This window comes from Anas acuta, chromosome 8, assembly GCF_963932015.1.
Source record: "Anas acuta chromosome 8, bAnaAcu1.1, whole genome shotgun sequence".
Taxonomy (NCBI): domain Eukaryota; kingdom Metazoa; phylum Chordata; class Aves; order Anseriformes; family Anatidae; genus Anas; species Anas acuta.
Window position 1 is genome coordinate 10,420,900 of NC_088986.1, and position 15,332 is coordinate 10,436,231.

Consider the following 15,332-nt stretch of genomic DNA (forward strand, 5'->3'; position numbering starts at 1 on the left):
CCTCGGGGCTGAGCGAGCTGCAGGCCGTGATTTACGGATTTACAGCCTGGAGAAGGAAGCTGCCAGCCTGCCACGGGCACCGTGCTCACCAGCCGGGGCAGGACGGGCTGGGGGTGCTGTAAATTATCTCCCTGCACAGCCCCGTGGGTCGCATCCACCCATGGGTGCCTGCAGGGATACAGGGAGCCGGGTGCCCCATACCCACGCCGCGTTCCCCAGCAGGACACGGAGCGGGGGCATCGGGGGATGCACCGAGGGCATTTCCCAGGCTGGGAGCCCCCAGCTCCATGGGTCGGAGCTGTGGCAGGCCGTGCTGGGCCCCGTGCCCGGCAGGAAGGGAGCCGGGCAGGGCGGGACGCGGCGCTAAGGCCGGCAAAGGAAGCGGCGTTTCCTGCCCGGCGCAGCCTCGCAGCCCGCGGTGCGATGGAGCCACAGCCCCTGGTCTGGCTCATTCCTAGCTTGGACTGGGGGGCACGAGCACCAGCACGGGCTGGGGACGAGGACGGGATGGGTTTGCTGCATGTCCCACTGCTCCTCGGGGATGTTTCCCACTGGTTCGTGTCCCGCTGGGAGTGAGGGGCGCCCATGGGCACCCCAGAAACACCCCCAGCCCCCCCCAGCGAGCTCACCCCGGGGTCACGTTCCCAGGGCTGCCAGGAGGGGTGACATCCTCCATCCTTTCCCCTCCTCCTCGTGGAGCCTGAATTCAGCCTGCAAAGGGGAACGGCCCAAACCACCCCCCTGGCTCCTGTGCATGCCCAGGGCTGAGCCAGCAGCTCCCACCGAAATCTCCGGTGGCAGGGAGGTGTCACCAACCTGCAATTCCCTCTTCCCTGCCCGTGACAGCTCCAATCCATCACCTGGAGGGCTCGGCCGATGGGTTCACACCGGGGTATTTAGGGGCGAAGGTGCTGATAGGGACGTGCAGAGCAGCGTGGGGAGGGCGTGGGGCGAGCCAGCCCATGGGCACCGGTGCCTGGTGTGACACCGTGGACACATCCCGGCTGGCAGCCTGTACTCCGCTGCTCCCCCGGCAGTGAGATTGTCACCTGTGCCACGATGACCGTCTCCTACACGCTCAAAGTCGCCGACTCCCGTTTTGGGGGCTTCTCCAAGCTGCTCTTCCGCTGGAAGGGCAGCATCTACAAGCTGCTGTACAAGGAGTTCGTCGTCTTCATGGTGCTGTACGCGCTGCTCAGCGTCGTCTACCGGTGAGTGGGGAGCGGCTGGGACCCCACAAGGAGAAGGGGACCCGGGGGATGGCTTTTTATTTTTTTTTGGGGGGGGGGGGTCTGAGGCAGCTCCCCAGCCCCGCTGCTCGCCCCTGACCCCGCTGCGTGCCCGCTGCAGGCGGCTGCTGACCGAGGAGCAGAAGCGTCTCTACAGCAAAGTGGCTCAGTACTGCAACCGCTCCACGGACCTCATCCCCATCTCCTTCGTCCTAGGTACGGGTCCCTCTCCTGCTCCCTCACAGCTTGGGGATGCCCCATCTGGGGATGCCCCGTGCCCAAACTGCCCCATTGCCTGGGGCTGGGTGCCACTCAGCTCCCGAAGGCACTGAGCCCAGCTCCCTGGCCCTCTTCCAGGACTGGGGATGTCCCCACCTCCATCCCTGCGGACAGCAGTCCCAGGGGAAGGACAACGTGCTCCTTATCCCCGACCTGTCCCCCCTGGGAAGCCACCAGGTCCCCCTGGTGAGGGCTCATCCCCGCTCAGAGCCCCCTGTGCCACCTCCGCACAGGTTTTTACGTCACCCTGATCGTGAACCGGTGGTGGGCGCAGTACACCAGCATCCCCCTCCCCGACCAGCTGATGTGCGTCATCTCCAGCAACGTCCACGGCAAGGACGAGCGGGGTCGGATCCTGCGGCGCACCCTGATCCGCTACGCCAACCTCTCGGCCGTCCTCATCCTGCGCTCCGTCAGCACCAGGGTGCTCAAGCGCTTCCCCACCATGGACCACGTGGTGGAAGCAGGTGAGGGGGGCAAACCCTGGGGGGGGCACGGTTTGAAATATGGGGTGAGAGAGCTGGGAAGCTCGGCGGTGTCCCTGTCACCCCGGGGTGGGCTAAGGGGTGGCAGTGGGGCAGCCCCTGGGTCCCCTATATGTGTCATCCAGCCCTGATGTGGAGGGGTTATTACCTTGCAGGGACATTGCATGTGTCCCTAAAGAAACCCATGACCCTTCTGCCCCCCCAAACCCTGGAAAACCCCACGTTCCTCCTGGGGAGGGTCCCCAAAAACTCCCTTTCCCATCACCGGGGGTCCATGGCACTGAGCCTTGCCGCTCGCCCCCCGCCCCGCCGCAGGCTTCATGACGCAGGACGAGCGCAAGAAATTCGAGAGCCTGCACTCGGACTTCAACAAGTACTGGGTGCCCTGCGTGTGGTTCACCAACCTGGCGGCGCAGGCCCGGCGGGACGGCCGCATCCGCGACGACGTGGCCCTGCGCCTGCTGATGGACGTGAGTGGTGCCGGGAGCGCGGGGGGCACGGCACCGCGGGTGGGGGGACGACACCCGGGGAAAAACCCGTCCTTGTCCTCCCTGCCAGGAGCTGAACGCGTACCGGGCCAAGTGCAGCATGCTGTTCCACTACGACTGGATCAGCATCCCGCTGGTGTACACGCAGGTGGGTGACCCGACCCCCCGAAAAAGAGCTTTATGCTCGCCCTGCACCCGGTGCCACCAGCGCAGGAGCTCAGGGTGGATGGGGAGCGTGGCACGGGGGGGATCACCCCTCTGGGGGGCTTTGGGATTCAGCCTGGAGCCCCCAAGAGCAGCATTGAGCAGCCAGAGTTTTAGCAGCCTCATGTCCCCCCTTGCTGCCACCACTGTCCCCGCAGGTGGTCACCATCGCTGTGTACTCCTTCTTCGCCTTCTGCCTCATCGGGCGGCAGTTCCTGGAGCCGCTGGAGCCGGGGCAGGAGGGGGATCTGGACATGTACGTGCCCCTCCCCACCCTGCTGCAGTTCTTCTTCTACGCTGGCTGGCTGAAGGTGAGGCACGGCCGGGGGGTGCCCGGGGGGTCCCCGGTCCCTGGCATGGCACCGGACACGTCGCGGCTGGTGGCACTTGGGTGTCCCATGAAGGTGTCCCTGTCCCCAACCCCGTGCCACCTGCCCCCTCCCACAGGTTGCCGAGCAGATCATTAACCCGTTTGGGGAAGACGACGACGACTTCGAGACCAACAAGCTGATAGACAGGAACCTGCAGGTGGGGGCTGCCCCCGGCTGCGCGTGCATTGGGTGGGCATCGGGACGTCCCCACAACGTGGCCATGGGGACTGTCCCCCCCCCCAGCCCTGCTCCTGCCCTTTGTCCAAAGCAGATTCCCATCTAGGCGCACCCCATCCCTCTGCCCCCTGTCCACCCGTGTGGCTGCTCCCCCCAGTAGGCTCAGCACCCCCCAGGGACACTCAGCAGCCTGGCACCGCTGCTCGTCCCCACCACCAGGAAAGCATTTAAAGGAGGAAAATCCCAAACGCAGCCAGGATATGAGCCCGGAGCCTCCCTGGCTCCTTCCAACGCCTTTAGGGCTGGTTCTGGCAGCAGGACCTGCATGCACCGGGTCCCCCCCCCTGTCCCCAGGTGTCCCTGCTCTCGGTGGATGACATGTACCAGAACCTGCCACCAGCCGCCAAGGACAAGTACTGGAACGAGTCCACGGCTCAGCCCCCCTACACCACGGCCACCGCCGCCGAGACCCTGAAGCCCTCCTTCCTGGGCTCCACCTTCGACATGCGGTGAGTGCACGGCGCAGCCGGGAGCCCCAGCTGGAGACTTGGGGGGGGTCCCTGCCCGCACTGCGCGCCCTGGGTGCCCCCAAGCCATCGGGGGGGCCTTGGGGACGTGTGGCCGTCCCCATCGCCCCGCTGTGCTCCCCCAGCATGTGCGAGGACGCGGAGCAGAGCCAGCTGGTGGAGGCCTCGCCGAGCATGCCGCGCACCCAGACGCCCCTGCTCGGCCGCTTCCTCGCCGCCGCCTCCCCCGCCATCAGCATCAAAAATTTCGGCCGGGGCGGCCGAGCCACCCCCCACCTGCGGAGAGCCTTCCCCTCCCCGCACCCCGAGGACCCCGAGGCTGTGGATCGCATCGAGGAGGAGGAGACGGAGGATGAGGAGAGCCGGGGCAGCGGGCCCCCCACGCCGGGTGGCCCCCTGGGGGGACCCCAGTCACCAAAGGCCTCCAAAATTCGGAGGAAGGAGCCGCCAACGGTCCTGGTGAAGGCTCCATCCAGCGAGAGCGTCGGGGCTGAGCGCCCAGGGGGCTGGGAGCCCTGAGGGTGCCCCGATGGCACCCCTGACCCTGTCCCCAGATACCCCCTTGTGCCCCCTGCATGTTTTTAGCCCCAAAACTGCAGGATTCAGCTCGTGTGCGTGGTGATGCCACTGACTGGCATGGCCACGCTCCCTCCCTGCTACCAGGAACCAAGAGGGGACAGGGACAGCCCAGACACCGAGCAAGGGACAGGACAACGGCATTCAGCGCCGTGCTGATGTCCCCGCAGTATCAATAAAGCTGCTGCCAGCTCCAGCTTTCAGGTTCGCTCTTTCTTGGAGTCGCGGGGTGTTAGACCAGGCGACAGAGCCAGCTGCTGCAAAGCAGAAGGGCACACACGCCCCTGGCCAGCTGCCACCCCGTCCCGTTCCCATGTCACACCTCCGGCAGGGTGACAGTGCCAGCTCCGTTCCCACGGGCCGTTGCCCTTGGCTGCTGTTTCGGAGCAATGACACCAGCGCAATTTATAAGCGCCACGCATTGATGAATTGGGCACAATCCTGCTCATCAGGGCTTTACAGCCCCTGCCCTTACCCCAACGTGGCAGTTTTCTGTTTCTCCCTCCGTACAAAGTCCCCCAGGAACACCCTGAATCCTGTTTGCTCTCCGCAGAGGGGAGAAACAAGCCCGGAGGAAGCAGCCGTGACACATCCCTCCTGAACGCCCTTTATCGCGCCCGCCCTGCCTCTCTGGCAACAGGCGTTGCTAGAAAGCAGGGAAAGTTTACCCGGGATCACCATGGAGAAGAAACGTGCTGGTGCTAACGTCACCGAGACTCTGGGAGCGCCTGGTTTCACCCTGCAGGCACAGCACCAGTCCCAGGCAGCGCTGCCACCGGGGCAAAAAATAGGATTGGGTACATGGGGCGTGCACCCAGCAGGCACTGGGTGGGTGAACATCGGGCTGGCCTCCAATCTAAGACCAGTCTGTAGAGCTCACAGCACTCAGGAACTAGATGCTACATTGATTTAATTAATTATTCATCACCAAAAGCTCAAAAACTTCAGAGAGACTCTTTTCATTCACCACATTTTGCAGTCTCACGAGTAGCAGGGCAGGAAGCTGGGACTTGTTCCCAGCTTTCGAAAGGGGCAGGCCACGGGGAGAGCCCAGCCCTTCTGCTAGAAGGGGTTTCTCTTGCACTGGGATGAGACCAGGGAGGCCAGGGGGAGGCCAGCCGGTCACTTTGCAGTGCAGCCACAGTCACTGACAGCAGCTCTGGGACAAGGCAGGGAGCTCTGGCAGCCCAAAGGCACAAAAGTGGATTCCACCCAGTGGGTTCCAGCAGCTCCTTCTTGCTTTCCCATTTTGGGGGTGCTACACAAGCCCCCTCTCCCCTGCAGGCACAAATAAGCACGCCACCCACTCATTATGGTAGATGTTGTTTATTGGTTCTGTCAGACGAACAGTTTGTTTTCATTTGCCTTTTCTGGCCTTGATCTTCCTCAAGTAGAACTCTAATTCCTTGCCTTCCAACACGTAGCCATCAGCTCGGCCACACTGTCCAGGTCTGGAGGCAATGCAAGCTGCAAGGAGAAGTCACTCAGTTAAATTAAGTAATTTGTTACCCCAGTACGTGCACGTGGAAGGAGCACTGCCTGCAGTCTCTGCAGGAGCACGGAGCAGCAAGGCTCTGTAGCAGACACCAGCGTCCGTGCTGGCCCGAGTTCCTCCCCCAGGAGACCTTGCCCTCCAACCCGCTCTGCTGGGCTGTGCCCATATTGAAGTCCTCTTCAGATCTCCAAACTGTCATCGCTCAAATTCAGTAGCAGAACTGGACACAGGTCTCATCACCAGAAGACTTCAGAACACTCAGCTACTCACACCACAACTGGCAATGCTGTGTGCACGGCTGGGCTTTTCCTGACACACAGCACACCCGCAGGACTCTGCTCATTCACAAGTCTCATCACTAGCTGGGACATGAAGCAACTCAAGCCTCAGAAACAGATCTCCTGCTCCTGACAGGCCTGGGTTATCCCCAGAGAAAGTAAAATAGGAGCTACCCTACACCCAGAAGGCACCCCTGCAAATAGAACAGGGAAACACCCCTGCTACTTTCCCCTTATCACAGCTTGCAGGGAAATGGTCCCAAGAATTAAGGTACCTGCTCTGGAACCTGCTCACGCCCCGACTCCCTTACGCCCACCCACACCACAGCCCCAGGGACTCACCGAGCAGCTTTCCCTGCTGGAACTGCTCCTCCAGGATACTCGCTATCTTGGCATTCTTCTTTCGCTCGTCGTATTTCTTCTGGATCTTCTTTGAGCGCTTCTTGTTCAGGATTTCCTCCTCTTCAGGAGTCTGAAACCAGACAGTAGGCAGAGGTAGCATTAAGCGAGGGAAAGGTTAAACACACAGCCACCTCCCGCAAGAGCAGGCCCCACTAGCATCAAAGCAAACCCAGCGGTGCGTTGTGCTTCTCAACTCACATCTTCCAGAGCTACAAACGCCTCTGCCTAACAGAACCGGGTGCTGCTTGTCACTTCTGAGGCAACCAACCCAGCACTGCTGACTGCAGTCACCCGTGACAACGCAGCACAGCGCCCTCAGGGAACACGCTCTAGACAGAAGCAGCTGCGAAGCTTTCCCTAATGAATTGCCCCTCCTCCAAAAAAATTGAGTACTTGTTTCTTCTCCAGACAGGAGAGCACTTGGGCGTGGCACAAGTCCTGGCAAACAGGTTAGGAGCTCTCCCCACGCTTCTGAACTTGTCGGTGATCTGCTCACAAGTGCTTTATTTTGTAAGGCAAGGAGACAACCCCAAGCTGAACGCTGCACACAGGTGTTTAAATAGCTTAATCTGGGGTTTGGATCTTAAAATTAGAGGCGGCGAGTCTGGATGAAGATGCTTTAAGCAAAGTTTAGTCATCAATCCACGAGCTTCTAATCAGGGGACAGCGCTGTCCCAGCACCAGGGCCTGCCTGCACAGCCTCCCTCAGCATCACAAAGTGTCATCGCCCTTCCTTCAGCAGCAGAACTGGACAGAAATATCATCATTAGAAGGCAGCCACGGGCAGGCCCTTGTGCAACGCCTCAGAGACAACCCCGTGCTCCCCAACAGAGCCAGACTCCTCCGGCAGCGCAGCCTCCCCTCTTCCAAGGAGCCGTGAGGAACCCACACGTACCAGCTTGGCACCCTTCTTGCGTCCGAGGGGCAAGGCGTAGTGGGCTTCATACCACTGCCGGTACGGGGTGCTGTCGACAAGAACGATGCAGTTCTTCACCAGGGTCTTCGTCCGCACCAGCTCGTTGTTGGAAGCATTGTAGACAACATCGATGATCCTGGTCTTGCGGGTGCAGCCTTTCAAAAAGAAGAGAATGAACTCAAACCCCTGGGGATCAGGCAACTGAGAATGCAGTCAGCGGCATCCCACACATACCCTAAAATCACCTCACTCGTCACCCGATCAGTCCTCCAGCTTCCCCGGCACTGACTTAAATTTAACTGCACGATGCAGCTAGTTCTCAGCAGTCCAACTTTCTGCTGCCAGGACAGAAGCCTGTACCTGGGGAAAGAGTCAACCTAGATGAAGAACCGTGGCCTCGCTGAAACTCATCCCTAAGACGACTGAATAATGCTGAAAACCACATTTCTGGGCCTGAGGATACCTCAGCAGATGCCAACTAACACCGTACACAGGGCTCGATGCTGAACATTGCTCCTAGAATTACTGGAGTAAGCCTCATTGAACAGGATTGCTCTGCAACATTTAGCAGAAACCATTTCCATAGGATGAGGGAATGAGCAGAGAGGACACTGATGCTTTCACCCTCCATGGCCCACTTGAAGCATTTGAAGCTACTAGATTTGAGCGTTTAGCAGTTGCCAGCCCTGCAGACAGAGCCCTCACTACACGCAAAGGCCAGGTACAGGAGGGGTTTTATTCCCTTTACTTGTGTACCTCATACCTGTTCTGCAGTGTGTCCTCAGTCCCTTCACTTCTCTGTTACTGCCTACAAATGACAGTTCTCTTCCAGCTGGGACAACGCTGTTGTCAGTGAGAAGAAAGCACGGGTCTTCTGCCTCGTGCCACACTGCTCACTGAAACCTACTGCGAGCTTACAGGGTAACAGTGACGGGGCCTGAGCTCAAGCTGAATGGTTTTTGTTTTGTAATTCACAGAACAAAACCCACCTCGCTCAGTGGAATTACTGCAGGCTGCCCTCTCGTTTCTGCACCGCCCACTTTTGCTTAGCAAAGCAGGAGGAATTAAAAAGCACGTGCTCATGTAACATTGCCAGGGACTGCTCTTTCTCAGAACCCTCAGCCTTCCCTCTTGCACAGGACTACCACTTTTTAGCACATGTTCATCAATAAACTGGGCAGCACACAAGCTGCATTTGTGAAGACCGAACCTGCACATATTTTGCATTTTCGGCCCTCTGTAACCCCCAAAGCCCAGCAGGCAGGCAGTACGAGCGTGTCACTCAGGGTAACTATGACACTCCAATCACCGTGGACCCAGCAGACATTTAAGTCTCCCAAGGCCACATAAGGTCAAAGTTATCATCACCACGCAGGCAGCCTCAGATCCACTTCTGTCAAGTTCAGATTGCCCAAAATCAGCCTAGAAAGCCGCGCATCACCCCTCTACTCTGTAGCTGTACCGGAGATCAACGTGTGTGGAAGGTTTTTTGAACACACCAGGGTTACAACGTACTTACATTCGGATCCCCAGGAGAAGTTGCCAACGTCCAGGCGAAGGGCACGGTATTTCTTGTTGCCACCACGAACCCTCACTGTGTGAATTCGGCGCGGACCAATCTACATCGGAAACAAACCCCAGTGAGGGTGGTGCTGGCGTGCTGCACGGCACGCACACAGGAGCCCAGCCAAACTCCGAACCGAAGGCAATGTGGTCAGTGTAACTATGACAAACCCCAGCATCGGCAGATACAGGAAGCGACCAAAACGGTCTGCTGCATCCACCTAAGGTGAGAATTTCATCACTCCAATTGCCTCTTACTGCAAAAACCTATCACTGCTTCCCACAGGCATAAAGAAAAACGCCATCTTTTATAAAAGCAGTGACAGATAACTGATCTCTCACAAAGAACAATGTATTTTTAAACCTCTAAGAGCACACAATCAAACATTTTTAATTTTATAAAAATAACTGGCTATCCTCCCCAAATCACCCACCTTAGTGTTGGCCGGCGGCCGCCCCAACTCATACTTCCTCTTCTTGTGGTAGGGCTTCCTCTTGCCCCCAGTCTTGCGACGCTTATGCCAGTTGTCCCGGGAGATACCTGAATGGAGAGCAGCGCGGTGAGAAGATGGCACGGATTCCACCCAGCCACGGCTGGGCGAGGGTCTGAGTCCTCAGCTCTCCAAGGTTGGCATCCGCACAGAGCACTCAGCCTTATGCAGCAGTTAGAGATGCTTCATCATTGAAACTCAGAGCCACCTCGACACGTTCTCCCCCAGCACATCTGCAGAAGCCTCCCTCCCCCCAGCAGCTCTGCAGGGACCACCCCAGCCCACTGCAGGAAGCAACCTGGTGAATTAATTCACAGGACGCTGCGGGAAGGGCCCACCTCGTGCTGTTAAGCCCCCAGTGACACACACCTCATGCTAAGATCTTGCGGGCTCTCCCTGGGAAGTGATCCCCACCCCACCTGACTGACAGACCCTATGGAGTTCACCCCCACTCAACCCCCATTTCCCCAACTGACCCCCAAAAGGCGCTGCCTGCTGGTTACCGCCCCCTCCCCACCGCCCCCCTCACCCACAGGGCCCCTCCACTAGCCCCCCCCCCCCCTTCCCCGCCGCCATGTTGGGCCCGGCCTCCCTCCCCTCCTCCCCCCGCCATCCCCTCAGCGCCGCCGCGGCCGCCCCCGATGGCGGTCAGCGGGGCTCGGCGGCACCCCCGGCTGTCCCCCGGCACGGATGGCGGCGGGCGGCGGCAGCGCGGCGGGCGGATGGCGGCGGATGGCGGCCGGGCCCGGCGGCGGCGCCACTCACCCATGGTGCGGCCCCGGCGCAAAGAGGCGGCGCAGAGGCTCACGGGACGGTTTGGCGCGGCGAGCTCTCGCGAGAGGCGGTGACGTCATCGCGCCGCGGCCGGGCGGCGTTGCTAGGCGACGCGGCGGCTGGGATGGGAGCGGGCAGGGGGGTGATTTGCATACCCATGGTGCACCGCGCGGCGCCGCACGATTTTCGGGATTTGGTCCGATTTTCGACGATTTTTGGGGCTGTTTGGGGTTGGGAGCGGGGTTATGAAATGGGGAAAAGATGGGGGAGCGGGATCGGGGAGGGGATTAGAGAGAAGGGAGTCGCCGTGAGCTACAGGGAGAGGGGCGGTGCTGGGGTCGGGCCGGGTGGGGGAGGGTGGTATTACTCTGGTTTCTCTTCAGATCGTATAAATCTTTCGCCTTTTACTAAAGATTTCCGTGGAGAGGAACAAGCACGAGTGTCGTGGAATTTTTTGAGGCTCTGCTTCGGCAGAGCTACCCATACTTGGTCAAAAATAGATCGAATATGAATACTTTATGCCCAATGTATTCCCTTAGTGTTCATCGTGCTCCTTTAATTACTCTTCCCCAAGGCAGTATCGCTTGTTACCCCCAAGCGCAGCACCCAATGCTGAGCTATGCCGAACCCCAGCCCGCCCTGCCCAGCTCCCTCTGCAGGGCATCCCCCCCTCCAACGCTTCCCTCCCGGGGCCGTCCTGCCCTGCAGCAGGTGGACACTTCCATGAGAAACACCATCGTGTTTTAGCAATAGAAAGTGGTTTTGCAGTGGGAAGTTTCCCTAAACTTGCGTGTTCAAAAGTCGCTGTGCGGTATGGCAGTACAGAGTATGTACAGCAGGTAAGGGTGTCCCAAAATAGGGAGGATGGCTCAGGAAAACAGGATGAGCAGTGCGAAATCAGTAAAAACAAAAATCAGGGGCCCTCTGGTAATGAGTAAAGGAGAATTGAATTGAAGAGAGAAGAGAAGAGAAGAGAAGAGAAGAGAAGAGAAGAGAAGAGAAGAGAAGAGAAGAGAAGAGAAGAGAAGAGAAGAGAAGAGAAGAGAAGAGAAGAGAAGAGAAGAGAAGAGAAGAGAAGAGAAGAGAAGAGAAGAGAAGAGAAGAGAAGAGAAGAGAAGAGAAGGTTCATGGCTGGTCAAATCCCATTGTACACGCAGGGTACAGAAGCGCGTTGAGCAGGTTGTGCAGCTGCAGTGCTGAGCCCCTGAGGCAATGGGAGAAATCAGGGGTCGGGCAATGGCGAACGTGAGGTTATGGCAGACTCACAGCGCGCTGCTGCCTGCAGGGTGCCCGCCATTGCAGCCAGGGGTCACACAGCCCCGGGAAGGCGCTGCCTGAAGGCAATCACCGGGAGCTCCCCCACTGCTCCCCCAGCTCGGAGCCGCCCCCAGCCCCTGCCCCAGCGCCCAGCACAGCACTGCGGTACCCAGCACTGCAGGCCCCGCCCCCAGCCCCTGCTCATTTGCATACCCATGGTGCACCGCGCGGCTCCGCCCGCCCCCTCCCGCTCCGCTCCCGTTTCCGCCGCTCCCCGGGGCCGCTCGGGGCCGGGACCGGGGCTGAGGGGCGGGGAGGGGCTGGGGGGGAGCGGGACCGGGCCGAGGCGGGGCGGGGCGGGGTCACCGTGAGCTGGGGGGCGGCGGGCGGCGCTGGGGCCGGGCCGGACAGGAATGGAGGTTATACTCTGGTTTCTCTTCAGATCGTATAAATCTTTCGCCTTTTACTAAAGATTTCCGTGGAGAGGAACAAGCACGAGTGTCGTGGAATTTTTTGAGGCTCTGCTTCGGCAGAGCTACCCATACTTGGTCAAAAATAGAACAAAAAAGCTCTTTTTAACCTCAATTCCCCTTTACTTTTTTCCCCCTTCCCTCAGTTTCCCTCACGTTACCTCAGCTTTTCCCTCAGCGCCCTGGCGGCCTCACTGCGCATGCGCACAGCGCCTCCCCGCCCGCACCGAACTACACCTCCCATCATGCCCTGCCCCCCTGCCCCCTCTCGCGGTGCACGCCGGGAGCTGTAGTCCCGCAGCACTCCGCCTCCCGGGAGGCCCCGCGGCACGCCGGGCGCGCGGCGTTTAAATCGTTGTCGGTTGGGCGGGCCCGGCCTGGCGCTGCCCCCCCCCCGCCGCCGCCATGGACCCCCGGCTGTACCAGCGCGTCTGCCCCGGCCGCGTCCTCAACATCCAGCGCAGCAACGGTGCGAGGGGGCTCGGCGGGGCGTGGGGGGGCACCAGGAACCGTGGGGGGGTGAGGGGGGTGCCCGGGGGTCCCCGCCTCACGGAGCTCTCTTGCAGGCCTGATCCACAAGGCGACGGTGCGGATGGTGAACGCGGAGAGGTCCCTGGTGGCCGTGGAGTGGTCGGAGGGCGGCGCCGTCAAGGGCAAGGAGGTGAGGCTGTGTGGGGGTTTTCCTCAAAAAAAACTCAAAAACGGTCCCGTCTGTGCCTCAGCCGTGCTGGGTCTGCCCTCAGGTGGGTTAATGCTTCGTCCAGGCTGGCGCAATAACCCCGCTGTGCTGGTCTCAGGGGTTATCTGTACATAAACGCCCCCAGGTAAGGCGTGGGGGGGCTGTGACCGCACCTGAGCGGTGCCAAGAGGGCTCCCAGCCGCCAGGTAGGATGCAGGGCTCCTTCCCTGTGCCCCTCGTGGTTTTCTGTGCTCCCACAGCCCCAGCTCTGCTGGTATCTGCTGGCTTCTGGTGCCCCTGGCAATGCCCTTCCAGCTTTCCTTAGGACTTTGTGGCTGTGCAATAAATGCAGCGCTGGTTGGTGCTTTGGGGTGTATTGCTTATAGGCTGGTGTTATAATGCCAGCCCTGGTGGACCCAGAGGGGTTTGTAACACCCAGGAGACAGCCCTCAAAGTCTGAACTGCGACACAGCTTCATCCCCCTTTCTCTGGGGCACAGCGTGCTGAGAGGCCTCCAGCTGTGTTTGTAGTGCCCTGCTCTCTGATTCCTCTGCACTTTACTTTTCAGGGAACGTTCTCTCCTCCTTACAGCTGCTGAGCTTTCTTTCTCTGCAACGAGAACCTTGCACAGAGACATGCCTCAGAACAGACAGGGAGCAAACCACGGTTTTGGGCTAGAGTCCAAGTGACAACGGCACTGCTGGGTTTGAATCACTCTTGGCCAGTGCCAGTCTGAAACGTCCCAGTTAGCATAAAGGCCACGGGGCCCTGCTGGTGGAACCGCCGTGTTTCCCTGGGGTGATTGAGGTTGTAGCTGAAAGCCTGGCACTTAAATTCTCCTTTTGGTGAATGAGCAAACACACTGTTCTTGGCAGTTTCTCTGGGAACTTAGGTACTGCAGGGTCTCTGAAGAGGCTGTTCAAAAAGCAGCATTTATTATGTGCTGCTAGTGTGTACGATACCATCCACATACACTTGCTTCTGAGGGAATTAGTTTTTCTGATTAGATGCATACAGATCTTATGTAAATCAAATTTTGAAGTTTTTTTTTCTCCTATGCTAGAAAGTGGTATCTCCATGGGATCACACGAGTGTTTTTACTCTTTTTATATGGACCCTTACTTTATCCAAGTAAATTAAGATTATTTAACTGAGAGCCGGATAACTTCCTCAAGTGGTGCTTGTGTTATTGCTTTGACGTTAGGTGAGTTCCAGTGCAAGCTGCTGTGGCACCGGAGTTATTTTTGTGTACACGTGCTTTCAAGCTCTTCTGCAGGGTTAGGTTTGGAAAAACTGAAACAAACGAGGCGGTGCCTTTTGTGCTCATGCCTGCCCTTGGCTGCCTGCCCCATGGTCGCTGCCCTGCATCTGGGCGCTGCGGAATGCTGCGGAGGCAGGATTATGACTTCACTGGAAGGTCAGGCAGGAGGTGGCAGCTGGTCCTAGGTAAAATCACTTGCAATTGCCAGAGAAAATGCAGGTGAACTGACTTTTGGATTAGATGCTGAATCCCTTGTTTCCCGAGGTCTAAGTAGCTCTCTGAAGTTTATTTCAGTAAGCGCAGTCACGCAGTAAACTCTTAATGCTCTCCTAGCACAGAAGTCATGGAGATTTACTAAGATTAGCTGTAAGAGATTAAAGTAGTTGATGCCAAATGTGCTTTGCCTATCTCCTCAGACGTGTTCTATGGCACCTGCAGAGCTGCGTGGTGTTTGGCAGATGAGGGTAAATGGCATAACTTGCACGTTTCTTCTAGTACTATTGGACATATGAGACTCTTCAAATGGAGTATGAACTATTGCCTAGCACCTTGAAGCTAGAAGGCTGCTTTAACTTAACATTTGGCAAACAGTCAGTCAGGTTTGTTTGCCTGTACTGAAAAGCAACATGTAAAAAAATGCTGTAGGTGGTAGCAGTGATATTTTACCTTTGCTCTTGCAGATTGATATTGATGATGTGATAACAATAAATCCTGAGTTAACAGAGGAACTACGTGCTGCAGATGTGAAAGAGAACCTTCCTTTGCAAGAGAATGTGACTGTACAGGTAAGCATTTTAGTCTCTCCGAAGGTGCTAACATGTCAGCAGCAGCATGCTTTAGACCAGATCTGTTTATAAACGATACTGTCAGCCTTACAAGTCAGAGACCTCATGCTTTGCGTTCTGTCTCGCCGTTAGGCTTTGGTCAGAAATCCTTGTTGTATTAATGTTGTTTTGTAGTGCTGTGCTAGGTATTCATGGCTTACTGTGATGACTAATGGCACTCATTGTTTTCCAGAAACAGAAGCGTAGAACAACCCTTTCAAAAATTCCTGCTCCGCGGGAAGGTGAGAAAATATTTCTTTTCAAAACAGTACTGATCCTCCATTGTAGCCATATTATTCCAGTTTAGTGCCTCATAACGCTGCTTGCTCAGGCAATGCTAGTAAGAGCATACCCCTTCATATCAACGCTTTGGACTCCTGAGTGCAGAACTTCTGCCAACAAATTGCCCTCCTGTTCCTGTGAGCTCAGGTTTGTTGACACATTGCCCTTTTCTTCAGTATTGCTGTAGTTATTCCTTGACGCTGCTTTAAATGTCACTAGGAAGTTCCTGCTGCAGTGAGGTTTAAAGTAGTGTATGGGATTTTGCAAATGCCACAAAAAAACAAAAGGTAAGTGACAGTTATTA

General features: G+C 57.8%; 3 protein-coding genes and 7 non-coding genes across 13 annotated transcripts in view; 4 read left to right on the top strand and 6 right to left on the bottom strand.

Annotated features, from left to right (window-relative positions):
* KIF2C (kinesin family member 2C) overlaps positions 1 to 15,332 on the top strand; it is a 77,348-nt gene that overhangs the window by 46,472 nt on the left and 15,544 nt on the right. For 2 of the 3 annotated variants that reach the window (XM_068691359.1, XM_068691361.1), the window contains exons 1-4: positions 12,290 to 12,451; positions 12,549 to 12,643; positions 14,603 to 14,707; positions 14,940 to 14,988. In XM_068691359.1, the coding sequence (XP_068547460.1) occupies positions 12,388 to 12,451; positions 12,549 to 12,643; positions 14,603 to 14,707; positions 14,940 to 14,988 (313 nt within the window). In that variant the 5' untranslated portion in view covers positions 12,290 to 12,387. Of the gene's footprint in view, positions 1 to 12,289; positions 12,452 to 12,548; positions 12,644 to 14,602; positions 14,708 to 14,939; positions 14,989 to 15,332 lie in introns of those variants that run through there. The other variant, XM_068691360.1, reaches the window with a different exon arrangement.
* On the top strand, positions 98 to 4,777 carry BEST4 (bestrophin 4). Its single transcript, XM_068689888.1, has 9 exons — positions 98 to 1,211; positions 1,351 to 1,445; positions 1,742 to 1,975; positions 2,309 to 2,463; positions 2,552 to 2,629; positions 2,844 to 2,996; positions 3,133 to 3,213; positions 3,588 to 3,742; positions 3,886 to 4,777. Exons 1-9 carry the CDS (start codon positions 1,060 to 1,062, stop codon positions 4,277 to 4,279), a joined length of 1,497 nt encoding a protein of 498 aa, XP_068545989.1. The 5' UTR covers positions 98 to 1,059; the 3' UTR covers positions 4,280 to 4,777.
* LOC137860783 (small nucleolar RNA SNORA35) lies at positions 5,345 to 5,474 on the bottom strand. Its single transcript, XR_011099179.1, has one exon. It is a non-coding gene; the product is annotated as a small nucleolar RNA SNORA35 (small nucleolar RNA).
* RPS8 (ribosomal protein S8) lies at positions 5,647 to 10,424 on the bottom strand. Of its 2 annotated transcripts, none has more exons than XM_068689894.1 (6): positions 10,411 to 10,424; positions 9,425 to 9,531; positions 8,947 to 9,046; positions 7,407 to 7,582; positions 6,452 to 6,581; positions 5,647 to 5,803 (listed from the first exon to the last, which is right to left on the bottom strand). In XM_068689894.1, exons 1-6 carry the CDS (start codon positions 10,412 to 10,414, stop codon positions 5,694 to 5,696), a joined length of 627 nt encoding a protein of 208 aa, XP_068545995.1. In that variant the 5' UTR covers positions 10,415 to 10,424; the 3' UTR covers positions 5,647 to 5,693. The 2 variants fall into 2 exon arrangements, with proteins under 2 accessions (XP_068545995.1, XP_068545994.1); XM_068689893.1 differs by lacking the exon at positions 10,411 to 10,424 and adding an exon at positions 10,247 to 10,383.
* Positions 6,006 to 6,077, bottom strand: LOC137860771 (small nucleolar RNA SNORD38). The gene has a single exon (XR_011099167.1). It is a non-coding gene; the product is annotated as a small nucleolar RNA SNORD38 (small nucleolar RNA).
* LOC137860772 (small nucleolar RNA SNORD38) lies at positions 7,212 to 7,283 on the bottom strand. The gene has a single exon (XR_011099168.1). It is a non-coding gene; the product is annotated as a small nucleolar RNA SNORD38 (small nucleolar RNA).
* Positions 9,136 to 9,239, bottom strand: LOC137860773 (small nucleolar RNA SNORD46). Its single transcript, XR_011099169.1, has one exon. It is a non-coding gene; the product is annotated as a small nucleolar RNA SNORD46 (small nucleolar RNA).
* LOC137860770 (small nucleolar RNA SNORD55/SNORD39) lies at positions 9,598 to 9,682 on the bottom strand. Its single transcript, XR_011099166.1, has one exon. It is a non-coding gene; the product is annotated as a small nucleolar RNA SNORD55/SNORD39 (small nucleolar RNA).
* On the top strand, positions 10,619 to 10,733 carry LOC137860766 (U5 spliceosomal RNA). Its single transcript, XR_011099162.1, has one exon. It is a non-coding gene; the product is annotated as a U5 spliceosomal RNA (small nuclear RNA).
* On the top strand, positions 11,935 to 12,049 carry LOC137860786 (U5 spliceosomal RNA). The gene has a single exon (XR_011099182.1). It is a non-coding gene; the product is annotated as a U5 spliceosomal RNA (small nuclear RNA).

Bases quoted from the DNA above. Each gene is read 5' to 3' on its own strand.
- BEST4 (XM_068689888.1), top strand. From the start codon at position 1,060: ATGACCGTCTCCTACACGCTCAAAGTCGCCGACTCCCGTTTTGGGGGC. The intron at 1,976-2,308 runs GTGAGGGGGGCA...GCCCCGCCGCAG, and splicing joins GGACCACGTGGTGGAAGCAG to GCTTCATGACGCAGGACGAG. The intron at 3,214-3,587 runs GTGGGGGCTGCC...CCCTGTCCCCAG, and splicing joins TGATAGACAGGAACCTGCAG to GTGTCCCTGCTCTCGGTGGA.
- RPS8 (XM_068689894.1), bottom strand. The intron at 7,583-8,946 runs GTAAGTACGTTG...TCTTTTTGAAAG, and splicing joins CTTCTCCTGGGGATCCGAAT to GCTGCACCCGCAAGACCAGG. The intron at 5,804-6,451 runs GTGAGTCCCTGG...TTCTCCTTGCAG, and splicing joins CCAGCAGGGAAAGCTGCTCG to CTTGCATTGCCTCCAGACCT.